This window comes from Pristiophorus japonicus, chromosome 16 (genome assembly GCF_044704955.1).
Source record: "Pristiophorus japonicus isolate sPriJap1 chromosome 16, sPriJap1.hap1, whole genome shotgun sequence".
NCBI lineage: Eukaryota > Metazoa > Chordata > Chondrichthyes > Pristiophoridae > Pristiophorus > Pristiophorus japonicus.
Window position 1 is genome coordinate 126,593,119 of NC_091992.1, and position 16,141 is coordinate 126,609,259.

Genomic DNA, 16,141 nt, shown 5'->3' on the forward strand with positions numbered 1-16,141 from the left:
CAGCGAATTGCATTTAAAAATCTATGCCTTTTCCCCACCAGCCATAATCTAAAGCTGAAGAATATTACATGTGGTGCATCTAGCCTCAATAAAAATCATGTATGCACCACAGAAACCAAAAAGACCATGTGGATCTTTCATTTGAAAAAAAAGTACATTTGTGCAACACATGTGAAAAGTTGAGGTGCTCTGTTTGGTAAAAAATATTTAGTTTATCATTGACTATTTTGAAATGAGATGGCCATGGGTATTTGCAATGCAAAATAAATAACTACTAAATATTAGATTTGAGTCATGGATTCTGCCATGGGGCTGAATTAAACTCTAGAAATTATTGAAGTAATGCCAATGTAGTAGATTTGGTAGGAGAAGATCAGAGTGTAGAGTGCCTTTCACAAGGATAAGATGCTGTGGAAAAACTGCCGATAAAGATCCTTAAAGTTAGATTCTCAATGTTTCATCCTCTTTTATTAACCTCTAGGGTAACCTCATTGTAACTTAAAAATAAAGATTGGTACACCTCCCAAATAAAGGGGTCCAAATCTGATTACCACGATAGAGAATCCAAGTCCAGATGCCGCAAAATGTTGACACTACCTTGGAATTTCCTTCAAGTCTGACGCCCGACTTGGCACATGATACAAAGTTTCCTCAAATATAAAATGGACCTCGCATCGCCATCTTCAACTGTAGTTGTACTCCTAAATGAGGACACTACAAAAATGCAGGCTGTAGCTGCAAGGTGGCTTTTGGAACTGGAGAAGTAGACATGAGAGAAACATTGTGCTACACGGGCCTCTGAAGGCAAGAAGCTTCTATTTGCCCTCGCTTTGTTCCATTCTTAACCTATCCAATCGTAGCTAGAGCATCTCTACCAAATTGGCTGCTGCGTTTTCCTACAACTGTGACTACACTCCAAAAGTACCCCATTGGCTGTGAAGCGCTTTGAGACGTTCGGTGGTCGTGAAAAACACTATACAGGTGCAGCGTCCAAAATCCGGAGTTCCGGACTCTGGACCGATTGGTGGCAGGGTCGTCCGGAATCCGTAAAATTTTCCGGAATCCGGACCCACCGACCCTGTCTACCTCGGGGCCCCACTGCTGCCCAACCTTGGGCCTCGCCTCCACTTGCCTCGCCCCGCTCGCCACCGCTGCCCTTACGTTGGGGCCCCGCCGCTGCCCGACCTCGGGCCTCACCTTGCCGCCGCCCACTTTTATCCCGCTGCCGCTGCCCTTACCTCGGGGTCCCCTCACCAGCCCGCCCGAACACCACATCTGCGACAGGGCCCGCCAGCCCGAACACGTCCTTGGCAGCGGGCCCCACCCGAACATCAGCATGGAGGCGGGTCACGCCCAAACAACTCCTCGGCGGCTGGGCCCCGCCAGATGACCTCCTGGACCGGGCCAGCGACCCAAACAGCTCTTTGGAGAGCAACCCCCCTCCCCCTTTCTGACGTTCTGAAATCCGGAAATACCCGAGCCTGGGCTCTCGGGTGTTTCCGGATTCGTGACGTCAGAAAGACGTTCCAAAGTCCGGAAAAATGCAAAATCCGGAACAGCCTCGGTTCCAAGGGTTCCGGATTTGGGACGCTGCATAAATCCAAGTCTTTCTTTCTTATGGATTCAGTACCTCTACACTGTACTGTGAGAGTCTCCTGAGAATCCATTCTTGGCCCCCTCCTCTACATGCTGCCCCTTGATGACATCAAATGGAGACATGGATTCAGCTTACACATGTAGAGCTGCATGTCATCAGCATATCTCTCCACCAGCTTTCTGAATCCCTCCACTGCTTCTCTGCTGTCGTACTGCTTGTCTGACATTCGCCGTTGGTCCCCGTCACACACTCCATATCCGTGGCACTTATTTCATCCCCTTCTATCACTGTCTCAGGTTATTCAACCTTGAGCTGAGCTTCCAAGCCCATTTCCTCTCCATCACAAAGACCACTTACTTCGACCTCCGTAACATCTCCTATCTGTCACCGAAATCCTCATCCAAGCTTTTTGAACACCGTGACTATTTCTAAGCTCCTGGCCGGACTCCCATCCTCGACCCTGCTTTAACATCTGCTCTCTGAAAACTCTGCTGCCCATATCTTATCGCACACCAAGTCCTATAAATTCATCACCCCATCGCTTCTTACCTACATTAGCACCCGGTACCCAACACCTCAAAAGAAAACAATTATTTGTCATGTTTAAATCCCTTCATGGCCTGGCGCCTTCCATTCTCCAACTTCCTGTGGGCCGATAGCCACCCTCCCCTCACCCGGCTCCTCATTCCTCTTGACCACCTCGTATGTATCCCCCCTCTCCTTATGCCCCACCATTAGCAGCCATGCATGCAGTCACCTTGATTTCCTCCACAAACCCCCCCCTCCTTTAAGACACTTTAAATCCAACTTTTTGGGCAAACTAACATCTCCTCCAATGGCTTGGCATCTATTTTTTTCCCTTATGCCTCTGAAGCGCCTTTGATCTTCTGTGTTAAAGGCGCTATATAATTGTAAGTTGGTGGTGGTTAGTTTGAGAGGATATAACAACTATAAAGCTTTTTTCAGGTCTTGTACCACAAAGCAGGGATCCATTTAAACATTCAAAAATGCTGAATATTCAGATTAAAGCGCCTTCTTCATAGAGGAAGTTTATTGCAAAGGATTATTTTCTTCATTGCAAAGAATCCTTCCCAAAGTTCAGGGGCATTGTGCCATTTTGTCATATTCTGAAATCCCTTCCCAAAGCATATTATTAACTAAGCACGATATTGTGCTTGAAAGCTACATGACGAGAATCCTTGGTTGGAACAAGCACATAATTGCATGGAATATTACTACCAAGGCTTTAGAGAATAGTGCAGGAGTTCACAACTCGCTTTTTCTGTTGGTCTGAAGGATGTGGAAGTAAATAGCTCCTCTTTAATTTGTCAACAATTTTAGAATGGTTACAAGTCAGTTCTAGAATAGGTTTAAAATTGAAAGCAGTACAGGTATTAGTAAAAGGTTATTGAATGTGTTGAGATTAAGATCCATTCAGTACTGTGATTCTCCTTTTGTTTCAATAATGTACCTATGGTCCTTTTCGCAGGTCAAGCCAATTAATCTATTGAGATTTGCTTTATACTCATAAAGGTTTCTATTTTTGTAGTTAAAACACCACCTAAAGTACTTCTCAGTGACCCAACAACAACACTGTACCAGGTAAGACTGCAGACACTTGCTTTCAGTTACTCCTCAGAATCCAACCCATGTTCATTACTTGTAACATTTAACGTGCAATTGATTGAAAGACAACTTAAAAGATTATTTAAGGAAATCTTAATATTTTAATCGATATATATTTAAAATATGTTTCACATTTTTTTCACTTGGTTTTATCCTATTGAACATCATCCAAAAACAATTTTGAACTCTTAATACTTTGGAAAAATCAAGTGCTTGATGCCTGTTGAGTCTGATTAGCAGTGGAAGCCCAGCTTTTTATATTTGGGTGGGGGTTGGTGGAGGGAGGAGAAAGTAGCCAAAAACTTAACTGCTTAGATGAGCTGTGTATTAGACTTGTTTTGATGGAGCTAGTTTGAGTGGAATGATTTCACTGCATTTTAGATATTCAAGACTGTACAAAACATTTTCTTAATTTTTCGTGCTGTTACAAAAAAAAACACGTGTGTTGACATGCAATACTTTTATTCTAGCTAAATACTAAACTTCATGAATGATGTGTTTGGAAACTATTTTTATTAATTTTCTGGAAACCAGCTGGAGTACTTACTAATGATGAGCAATCTTATTGTTGACTTTGCTTCAAAGAAACTTAAGTTCTCTTAATGGTTGTATTGTATAAAAGATTATGCATAATTAATAACAGAAATCTAATTATAGATTTGTAATGAAAGTGGTTAGTTCTTAAATACTTGTGTTTTCAATTTGAAAGATGATTCAGAATGTCTTAATTAGCTCAAGATATATAAGGGTGGGTATGATGTTTGTGGATGCCAACTTGTTTTTTAATATAACTGTTCTCTACTTCAACCCTCAGACTAAATGTCTGATAGGTTACTGTGTTCCAGGTTTGCACCATTTTTCAATCAGATCTCGGGCGGTAATGTTTTTCATACTCCGTGCACATCTGATCTTTTGTTTGGACATTGCTCCACAGTGGCTTTGAAGTGTCTAACTCAGAACAGTTTGATTAATAAGGTTACAAACATACTTGCTTTGGTAATTATCAGCATGTAGTTGCGATGAGTATAGAAGTATTCCTGGATTACCAGCAGCTAGGCAGCAGTGTGATGCAAGTATCGCTATAAGTGACAAGTCAAAGGATGGCCTGTGATTGATCGTTATTGATGAGTTATCTGGCTCATGCATTGATATATTTATTACTTTGTTGGCTTTGATGCCTTCTCTTTATAACACTTGTACAACCAAAAAATTTAATTTTAATGAACATATTTGTTCCTCTACAAATAGCTCAGTTTAAATGAGTTTGTAATAACAGTTCCCAATTATGATGCCATACCACTGAAATATATTTGCTTGCGCTGGTAAAGTATTACTAATCATGTTCTTCAATGACTCTCCCAATATCTTGATATGTAATTGCTCTACACAGTGTGGTACTGAACCTGCACACCACACTGGTCCCAGATTTGATTCCCAGTCTGGGCTGAGTTAACTGTTCCCAATTTGAGGTGGTTACAATTAATCACAGTATTCTAGGTCTGGAAGGGGCCAAATCAGTTGGGAATTGTACCTCTGTTTGTTATCTGTGTCTTCGAGGGTAGGATTGCACCCCCCATGGTTAAATAGTGCTAACATTATAGGTCTGCACATGCACAACGGGCACTTGAACAAGGCACTGAGATCCATGAAATTGATTTGCTGTGACTGTCACTACCTTTAGAAGAGAATGGCAAAAATTGCAGATATTAACAGTTTTCAAATGTTCTCAAATTCCTCCATGGCCTTGCCCCTCCCTATCTCTGTAATCTCCTCCAGCCCGACAACCCCCCCCCCCCCCCCCCCCCCCCCCCCCCGAGATGTCTGCGTTCCTCTATTTCTGCCCTCTTGAGCATCTCTGATTGTAATCGCTCAACCATTGGTGGCCGTGCCTTCTGTTGCCTACGCCCCAAGCTCTGGAACTCCCTGCCTAAACCTCTCCGCCTCTCTATCTCTCTTTCCTCCTTCAAGACGCTCCTTAAAAACCTACCTCTTTGATACAAGCTTTGGGGCACCTGCCGTAATTTCTCCTTGTGTGGTTCATCGTCAAATATTTTGTCTCATAATACTCCTGTGAAGCGCCTTGGGACGTTTCACTATGGTGCTATATAAATACAAGTTGTTAATTATCTTGCTTTGGTCAGATTAATTTGAGTTGTCATTATGCAGCCAAAAATCGGCCATAATGTTTTTAATTCAGAGGGGAGGTTGCGTGCACTTCGGTCTAACAAACTGGTACTCGGTCAACTTGGAGACTGCCTATCCTTTACCTGTGCATCCTTCGCCAACAAAATGCTTTCATGCCCTCCTTCCTAATAATGACAACTTACGAGGAGCCAGAATGGAATGGGTGGGATAATAGTGAATCCGTACTTGTGTATTATTTTTCTCAGTTAATTCCCATGGTGTGCACTGCGTCCTCGTACTCCTGGAGGGAGAATATTCCACAGCCCCGGTAGGTGGCAGCACTGGAAGAATGGGATTTAATTGGGAAAACTTAAAAATAGATGATGCCATCACACTTAATCATTTGGGCAAGAGCGCGTACAAAAATGGAACATTTACTTTTGGGGGAAATCATTTTGGTTGAGCTTTTGTGGAAATTAGCTAGTGTTAGAAATGTTGTTACGTGTCCTGATACAGCAGCCTTGGCTAATTGTGCAGTGTTAGCAGAAAGTTTCTTGTCAGCACTGTCAAAACTCATCTAACTCTGACCATATGGATGCGACGGTGTACTTATTCCAGGAGCATTGTCCAATGCTTGAAGGCTTCCATCAATCGGAATCTTTTACATCCAGGAAAGTGCTTGAAGACTTGGACTACTGTCTAAATCATTTTTGAGAATAATTGGTATGTCTTTGACGACCAAATAAGTCTCTCTCACTCTGACGTCAGTAAATATAGGATTCTATATTTTGAAATTCATTTGTAGCTATGTGGACCAAGTATGGCAAAATTGGATAAGTAAGAGCTGGCATAAAATCACTTTAATTTCTAGCAGCCAATTGGAGGACCAAACTAAGACATTTTAAGAAGTATTTCAGGACTAACTAGCTTTTGCAATGATGTATAATTACGGATTTCTATAATTATATGTAATCTTTCATGCGCTAGCACTATCGGAAGGATACTTGAGTGCCTTTGAAGCATCAGGCGGGCCACACTTGTCAACAAAATTAATCCCTTTTAATAAAACCATCGTGTAGCTAAAGTTTCCAGCAACTTCAGAGTAAAACACAAGTATTTCGGAACATAACTCATGATATTCGTTGTTTTTAGTTACAACTGTGAAGTGTCAAAGTATCGACTGACTGTACATATAAACTATTTATACACTTCCTATCATGTCTTAAGATGTCTGAACCACATGTGGTGGCGAAAGGTGGTGTCATTTTAGCCTTCATGTTAAACATCCAAATTGGGTTGGGTAGATTTACCATATTGGCTATGTCCTGACATTTTTCTTTTTTTATATATATATATATGTGTGTGTGTGTGTGTGTGTTGCTAAGAAACCAACACCGCAATGTTCCACTTTGTAAGCTTTATTATAATAAACTAATAAGGAAGGCTAATCACTGGAGATAACTCCTAATAGCGACAGAAGTATTGATGCTGCTCTAAAATATTTAGGAGGGAGTTTTTGACTGAACACAAAACCTTCCTACCACTCTGAAGGTTTTCTTAATCAGTTTATTTGAGTTTTGTAAGGGGACCTATTTAATTTTCTTTTTCAAAACTGCCATGTCAATGCATTACTTCACACACTCTAAATATGTTAAGAACTTTGGCTTATAAAATACTTTGTTACCTCCTAGACTTGACAATTCCAACGCACTCCTGGCTGGCCTCCCACTTTCTACTCTACATAAACTTGAGGTCATCCAAAGCACGGCGGCCCGTGTCCTAACTCGCACCAAGTCCCGTTCGCCCATCACCCCTGTGCTCGCTGACTTACATTGGCTCCCGGTTAAGCAACACTTCGATTTTAACATTCTCTTCCTTGTTTTCAAATCCCTCCATGGCCTCGCTCCTCCCTATCTCTGTAATCTCCTCCACCTCCCCCCTCTCCAAGATATCTGCGTGTCTCTAATTCTAGCCTCTTGAGCATTCCTGATTTTAATTGCTCAATCATTGGTGGCCATGCCTTCAGCTGCTTCGGTCCTTGGCTCTGGAATTCCCTGTCTACACCTCTCCGCCTCTCTACTTCTCTTTCCTCCTTTAAGACATTCCTTAAAACCTACCTCTTAGACCAAGCTTTGGTCATCTGCCCTAATTTCTCCTTATGTGGCTGTGTCAAATTTGGTTTTATAACGCTTCTCTGAAGTGCCTTGGGATGTTTTACTACATTAAAGGCTCTATATAAATGCATGTTGTTATATGGGCACAGTGAAAAAGCAATGGAATTCCTCATTTTCAACAGCTACATCTCCTGGGTCAGTTAGAAATCATCAACCCACAAAAAAATGCAGCTTTTTATTGAGAGTAATCCTTTTTACTTTGCAGGAAGGTTTAATTATCCATTGATGTTAAAAGCAAAAGTGAGGTAAAAGATGTGCATCATTCAAGGGTTACAATTTTGAGTAGGTTGGAACTTTAAAGAATGGCTACACCATTCCATAAAAGCAGTATGGGAATTTATTTTGCAAGATTTTCTACAGATGGGCCAGATAATAATGGAGTAGTGTTTACAACAAAGTGTAGGTTCTTCATAATCCAAAGGTGTGTATTAATTACCATGGACTTTTAGATCCACCCTATATCATCTGTCATGTATTAGAATTTCACATTTTTGCCTCCACCCGTTTACTGTTTGAGGCTGCCCACATCAATAGAATTGTGATGTCAGACATACTTTTTAATGTGGGTAGAGTTTCAGATAGCTTGCCTCCTTTCACTCGTAAGGTTCACAGCGGGGTCTATTGTACTTTTATGTAATAGGCTCATTTTTATTTAGTGCTGATATCTGTAAAGCATACAATACCAACAGAGAACTGTGCAGAAGTCATGAATATTTTTGAACAGCAGTTTTGTAATGTTTTAAAAACTAATAGTAAGTAGCAGTAATTGTATTGTTACGTCCCTTAAAAGAAGAGGCTTGAATTTATTTCGCACTTTTCACAACCTTGGGACATCCCAAGGCGCTTTGCTAAGATACTGCATAGCAGACTCTCAACTACGCTCAGAACATGTGGAGTCAGGGGACAAGTAACAGAATGGATAGCAAGCTGACTGCAAAACAGAAAACAGAGTAGCGGTTAAAGGTATTTACTCAGACTGGCAAAAGTTGAGAGGTGGTGTTCCACAAGGATCAGTGCCGGGAGTCGGGACCACAGCGTTTCACCATTTACATAGATGATTTGCACTTGGAAAATGGAAATTTGAAAATTTGCGGACAACACCAAATTGTAGTTAGAGGAATGTGGCAAAATACAGGAAGACATTAATAAAGTTTCAGAATGGGTGTGTAATTGACAAATGAACTTCAATATGTGAGGTGTTAAATTTGGTAGGAAGAATAAAGAGGCCACATACACCTTGGAAAATGTGTCTAAATGAGGCAGAGGGATCTAGGGGTACAGATATACAAATCACTAAGTAGTGATGCACGTTAATAAGGCCATTTTAAAAAAAAACACTGGGGTTCAATCCTAGAGTGATACAATTGAAAAATAGGGAAATTATGTTAAATTTGTATAGAACCTTGGTTCGACCACACTTGGAGCACTGCGAACAGTTCTGGTCTACATACTATTAAAAAGGATATAGAGACACTGGAGAAGGTGCAAAAGAAGATTTACAATGATGATACCAGAAATGAGAGGTTTTACCTATCAGGAAAGAGTGAACAAACTGGGGCTCTTCTGTCTAGAAAAGAAAAGACTGAAGGGTGACCCAATGGAAGATAGTCATGAATAAATCCAATAGGGAATTCAGGAGAAACTTCTTTAGCCAGAGAGTGGTGAGAATGTTGAACTCGCTACCACAAGAAGTAGTTGAGGCGAATAGTATCGATGCATTTAAGGGGAAGCTAGATAAACACACAAAGGAGAAAGGAGTCGAAGGATGTGTTGATGGGGTTAGATGAAGAAGGGTGGGAGGAGACTCATGTGGAGCATTAACACTGGCATGGACATGTTGGGCCGAATGGCCTGTTTCTGTGCTGTAACTACCATGTAATATTATGCAATGTAATACAGCCAATGAAGTACATTTGTAATGTAGAAAACACAACAGCCAATTTACGCACAGCAAGGGCCCACTAACAGCAATGTAATAATGGGCAGATATTTTGTTTTTCATGGTTAGGTAATTTCCTAAATAAAATTTACTTTAAAAAAAATCTAAAATCTATACTGGACATGCTACACTGTTGAAGGGGTATGGACATTTGCTTCACAAATGGCAGCTATATTGTCGGCACTTCACTACATAATATGAGCACTGTATTGGTGTGGATCCTTGATGGCCAGAAAGCTAGTTTTGATTACCAGTCCATGGTAAGTTAGTTGATTTCAACTGGGACAATCAGGATACTAGAATTGGCTTCAGTACTCCTGGGTTAGGAAGGGGAAAATCACTGGGTTTCTATCAAGCAAACACTTGCTTGTGTAGATGTTGGGTGTAGATCCTGTGATGTAGGGCTTAAAAATGGCATAGTAACTTGACAAGGTTCCAGAGTGAGACCAACACTTGTAGACCCTACCACAGCAATGAGCCAATGTCTTCAGGAGGGGAGAGGAGAAAATGAGCAGAAAAAGGAAGAAAATTAAAAACGCCACTTGATTTCAGCGCTACCGTTCACAGGTCTCGTTTGTGTTTAATGCTTCAGTGTAAATCGCTGTAAAATAACACGATGTGCTAAATATCTTTTTTTTCCCATTGAGAATACGCAAACTGCTCTATTACTTTTCTCCGTTTTTTAACCTTGACTCTGTTCTCCAATTGCCCTGTAGAGATGGTGGACTTTCTCAGGCCTGGTACTGTATAACTTACTGCTAGAAGGAGGGTGAGAGAGTGACTGGCTGTCGAAAGTCTCCCCTCCCTTCCCGTGGGAAATACCTTGCCTTCAATTGGTAGCTCCCCACAGTGTGAAGGTCGCTGTCTGGACCTGATTGGATAAGAAATCCTGTGTGAAATCCATAGCGTGTCACCATGCTGTCACTGGAACTCCAGTTTGTGGATTTTTGTTTTAAAATCAGCTTCTTAAGCCACACAAGTACCATGTTTTGTCAGGCTGATATATAATAAAGCAGTCTTATAGTTTGCTGCAAGTCGTGCATCAAAAACAAGTTAATAAACTAATCCCTACCATTGTTTCATTGAATTGTTTGAATTGTACAGTGAAAACAAGTTGCACAGTGGAATCTTTTTACCTGACAGCCATGTTGGTTGTCTTAGATCGCCTCCTTTAAAATGTTATTTAATGAGAGCCTAACATCAGTTTTCTGCTTCCTGCCTCTGATGTTAGTGTAATTTATAAATACAGCAGATTGTTCTTTCTGTCCAGCTGCAATCAGTACTTAAAAAAAAAATGTTTTAACATCACAAGCTAGTTTTATCTTATACGCATATTTTGGTGTCTGAACTTTCTTTGTAGATGGTCACTTGACACACGGAAACACTTAAGACAGAATGAGTGATCAAAACAGACATGAGCAATCATGATAAATACTGAACTTGTACTCACAAATTACAACAGTCCAGGAAAAAAAAGGTATTCTGCTGTTTTTAGGCATTTGAACACGAAAATACTAGCATTTGGATTTGATGTGTGCCAGAGACTGCAGAGGGAAAAATGCATGTTAACTAACCATTTACCACATTAGAAGCTGATTCACTGACTCACTCAGTTGTGACGCCAGTAAGTTTGTGACTGGGCATTCTTGTTTGCTTGTGTCGTGCTGTGTAACCCAACGATTTAAATAATGAACTATTTGTGTGAAAATACTGTGGTTGGTTTACCCTGAATATTTAAAAAGTTGCTGATTAGTTATATATTTATCACCAAAATGACCAAGACAGACAACTGTGGATTTTCCACAATCACTAACTCTTGATCTGTGTGTCCTCATGCATTAGGGGTGTTGGGCACACCGAGCTACTGGCATCTATCGTGGTAGCCGCTGTTGTTAAAGATAAATTACAGAAAATGGACTAAACCTACCTTGAGAACTTGGTGTGTATTAAAAACGGATACCCCCGGGGTGATTTTGAGACTGTAATTTATCTCTGGGCTTACCTGTGTTATAAACCACTTGAGATTTATTTTTTCTGTTTGTAGTGTCATCTGAACTCCTTAATCTGAACTCCTTGCTGCCTTCGAGTCACCCCCAGCTATCCATTATTCTCTATGTAATATGTTTTATAACATTTGAATCCGTACAAAGTTTGGCTTGTCACTGAGCCAGTCATTATGAGCCCGATTACAGCACTATATGCATATTTGATTTATCCAGCCATTCAGATCTTGGCATTAGCATTAGTAATAAAATGAACATTGGAATGTATGTTGGATCTTGAGCTGCTGATGAGGAAATGTGTGTTCCTACTTTACAAATCTAACAACCAGATTTATAAACAATGTGCATTATTAATAGCCTAGTGGGATGGTCAGTTCACCCATATTCTTAGTGGCCCTTGTCCTGTGTTCCAACATCATGTCACAATATGCTTTTAGAATGCAAGCATAGTCCAAGATAAGAAAAGGCCATTAGGCCTGTAAAGGCTGACCCTCTAGCACCCTAACTTGGCCTAGCATCCAGTTGTATTTGGAACTTCGCCTACATATTCTTGCCTCCACCTCATTTGGTTTATGATTAGAAATTTTTAACCGGCTTTGGAAATAAATTTTTTAATTTACTTTTCACAAAATTGATGTCCTCTTGGTCCTATTGACTTCATTTACTCTGAATTAGTCTTATCTGCTACATTTAATATTTTACACACCTTAATGAGGCTCCCCATTTCAAGACTATAGAGCCTAGCTTCTTATAATCTTGCTTCTTGTAGTTCATCCCCCAATGGACTTCAGATCATCCTTGGTGCTCATTTATGTACCCTGTACAAAGCATAGTGACCAAAACCGAGCACAATACTTGAGGTGTGGTCTTCACCAGTGCATTATAAAGCTTTAACCTAGACCACTACTCAACCAAAGTTAGCATGCACCCCATGCCACTCAATAACAACAACAACTTGCATTTATACAGCAAGGCGCTTCACAGGAGCGTTATCAAACAACATTTGACACTCAGCCATAGGGCAGCTTGGCCAAAGAGGTAGGTTTTAAGGAGCGTCTTAAAGGAGGGATATAGAGGTTTAGGGAGGGAATTCCAGAGCTTGGGTCCTCAGCAGCTGGCAATCACTGGCACTGTTTTAAAATTACACCCTGAATTAAAATGCCGGTATGCAAAGTGGAATGGATGTTGACTAGTTAACTGGATGGTGAGGTGCCCAAGTGATGTGTGCACTTTCCAGAGGTGAAAGGCCAATTTAAAGAATAAGGAGGACCACAGTTAAAATTATGAAAAGTACCAGTTACAAGAGTATTCACGTTATGTTCAATATAGTAAGACCTCAAAGGGGGAATATTATGGCAGGTTCCTGAGAAGAATTGGCTTGTTCTCCAAGCTGGAGACTGGTCTCTGCACAGCTTTCTATCTTGCTTGGCGCATACCTCTATCAACAATGGATGGTACACAGACTTCTACCCATGGATAATAACTCTTCTAAAAGGTGACAGTACTTGCATAGGATTACATAGAATATACAGCACAGAAACAGGCCATTCGGCACAACCAGTTCATGTCGGCGTTTATGCTCCACGCGAGCCTCCTTCCATCCTTTCTTATCTAATTCGATCAGCTTAACCCTCTATTACCTTCTCCCTCGTGCATATTTAGCTTCCTCTTAAATGCATCTATATTATTCGCCTCAACTACTCCCTGTGGCAGTCACCACTCTCTGGATAAAGGAGTTTCTGCTGAATTCCCCATTTGATTTCTTGGTGACTATCTTATGTTGATGGCCTCTAGTTTTGCTCTTCCCCACAAGTTGAAACATTCTGTGTCTACTCTATCGAAACCTTTTATAATTTTAAAGACCTCTATTAGGTCACCCTTTGGCCTTCTCTTTTTAAGAGAAATGAGACCCAGCCTGTTCATTCTTTCCTGATGCATAGAACCTCATGGTTCTGGTATCATCCTTATAAATCTTTGTAGCATCCTCTCAAGTGCCTCTATCCTTTTTTATAATATGGCGATCAGAAATATACACAGTATCCCAAATGTGGCCTAACCAAGGTTTGCTATAAGTTTACCATAACTAACATAAGAACATAAGAACATAAGAAATAAGAGCAGGAGTAGGCCATTTGGCCCCTCGAGTCTGCTCTGCCATTTATTAAGATCATGGCTGATCTGATCATGGACTCAGCTGCACTTCCCCGCCCGCTCCCCATAACCTTTCTTCGCTTATCGCTCAAAAATCTGTCTATCTCCGCCTTAAATATATTCAATGACCCAGCCTCCACAGCTCTCTGGGGGCAGAGAATTCCACAGATTTACAACCCTCCGAGAGAAGAAATTCCTCCTCATCTCAGTTTAGAATAAGGCCCCTTATTCTAAGACTATGCCCCCTAGTTTTAGTTTCCCCTATGAGTGGAAATATCCTCTCTGCATCCACCTTGTCGATCCCCCTCATTATCTTATCTTATATGTTTCGATAAGATCACCTCTCATTCTTCTGAACTCAAATGAGTTTCAGCCCACCCTACTCAACCTATATTCATAAGTCAACCCCCTCATCTTCTGAATCAACCTAGTGAACCTTCTCTGAACAGCCTCCAATGCAAGTATATCGTTCCTTAAATGCGGAGACCAAAACTGTACGTAATACTCTAGGTGTGGCCTCACCAATACCCTGTACAGTTTTGGAAGGACTTCTCTGCTTTTATACTCCATCTCCCTTCCAATAAAGGCCAACATTCCATTTGCCTTCCTGATTACTTGCTGTACCTGCATACTAACTTTTTGTGTGTCATGAACAAGGACCTCAGGCCCCTCTGTACTTTGCAATTTTTCACCATTTAAATTATAATTTGTTTTTCTGTTTTTTCTGCCAATGTGGATAACCTCACATTTTCCCCACATTATACTCCATCTGCCAAATTTTTGCCCACTCACTTAGCCTGTCTATATAACTTTGCAGATCTTTTGTGTCCTCTTCAAAATATGCTTTCCCACCCATCTTTGTATCATCAGCAAACTTGGCTACATTACACTCGGTCCCTTCATCCAAGTCATTAATATAGATTGTAAATAGTTGAGGCCACAGCTACTGTTTGCCAACCGGAAAATGACCCATTTTCCCGACTCTCTGTTTTGTGTTAGTAACTTCTCTACTTTTCATTTCGGTCCTTCTAGAAATAAACTATAATGCTTGATTTTTATGGCCTTATTAACCTGTGCCACTAATTTGTGTATTTGTACCCCCAGATCCCTTTGTGCCTCTACCCCATTTAATTTCTTAGTTTATAAATAATATGTGACCACCTTAATTTTTTACCAAAATATAATAACTTACATTTATCTATGTTGACATTCATTTGCCAATTATATACCCATTCTTCACATTTAGTAATGTTGGCCCCAAGTTTCCACATGATTTGCTCCTGATTTTTAGGAGCAACTGGTGGAGAACGGAGTATCTTAGAAATCGCAATTCTCCACTTTTAAGTTTTCTGCAGTTCTAGTCAGGTAGAACAGTTTCACTTTTGAACAGAATTTTTTTTTCAAAAGGGGACGTGTCCAGTCACTGACGCCTGATTTGAAAGTTTCCACAGTGAAAACGTACTCCAAACTAACTTAGAATGGAGCAAGTGAAGATTTTTGTAGGCTTGAAAAAACCTTGTCTACACATTAAAAAATCAGGCGCAGGTTACAAATTAGGCGTCTGGAACGAGGTGGAGGTGGAGGGGGGGGGGAAGGGAAGTCATTACATTCTACAATAAATCCTTAGTTATACTTATACAAATATTATACAAATAAATCCAACCTGAATAAAAATTTATAAGCAAAGAAAAGATTAAATAAACCATGTTCCTACCTGTGTGAAAGTGCTTCAGACAGGCCTTTCAGGCAGCGGTTTGCCATCGGGACCGACCGACGACAGGGGGAGAAAGCTGCAAGAAGCCTCAGTGCTGATCATGGAAGGGCAATGTGGTTTTATTAAAAAATTTTAAAAATTGAACAGCTACAAAGAATTTGAATAGTCTCAAAGTGCATGTGTCCTGTTTATCACAGTCTATCTTTAATTACAGAATGCACTCCCTCACCCTCACACACAGAAATATCAAGAAAATTAAAATACAAGCCTTTGCAAGGGTTCAATAAACAAATTTTCACTTTTTCTGCAGCACTTTTTAAAATGGCCGAGTGCCAATGTTTCCTTCAGACTGCGCGTGCGCGAACGCTCCAATGCGCACGCGCAGGGTTGCCGGCACGAAAAAAACTCATTTAAATTGTACCCGCCCCCTTCTACTTACAAAATCGGCGCGAGTGGTAGGCTCCGCCCCAAGCAGACATCGAGCTGCAAAGCGCTCGAGAATAGCGCGCTTTTTTTCAGGCGCCGTTTTCGCCGCGAAAAACGGTCGCCCAGCTCGGAGGGGCGCCTGTTTTGCCGCGTGTGGAAACTTGGGGCCCCAGTCTTGTTGCACTCCCCCTCAGTATTGATTATTTCCCCCCCCCCCCCCCATCCCTCCAAAATTTGGTGTCATTTGCAAATTTAGAAATTGTATTTTTGACTCCAGAGTCTAAATTGTTATATAAATTGTGAACAGTGCTGATCCTTGTGGGACCCCACTTCCCACCTTCTGTCACTCTGAATAGCTACCCTGTTTTTTATTCATTCATAGGATGT

At 40.9% G+C, this 16,141-nt stretch overlaps 1 protein-coding gene across 1 annotated transcript in view; it reads left to right on the forward strand.

The window, feature by feature from the left end:
* The window catches only part of aspscr1 (ASPSCR1 tether for SLC2A4, UBX domain containing), a 250,293-nt gene that overhangs the window by 161,945 nt on the left and 72,207 nt on the right, over positions 1-16,141 (forward strand). Inside the window, exon 13 of the mRNA XM_070857832.1 lies at positions 3,147-3,199. Within this exon, the coding sequence (XP_070713933.1) occupies positions 3,147-3,199 (53 nt within the window). The remainder of the gene's footprint in view (positions 1-3,146; positions 3,200-16,141) is intronic.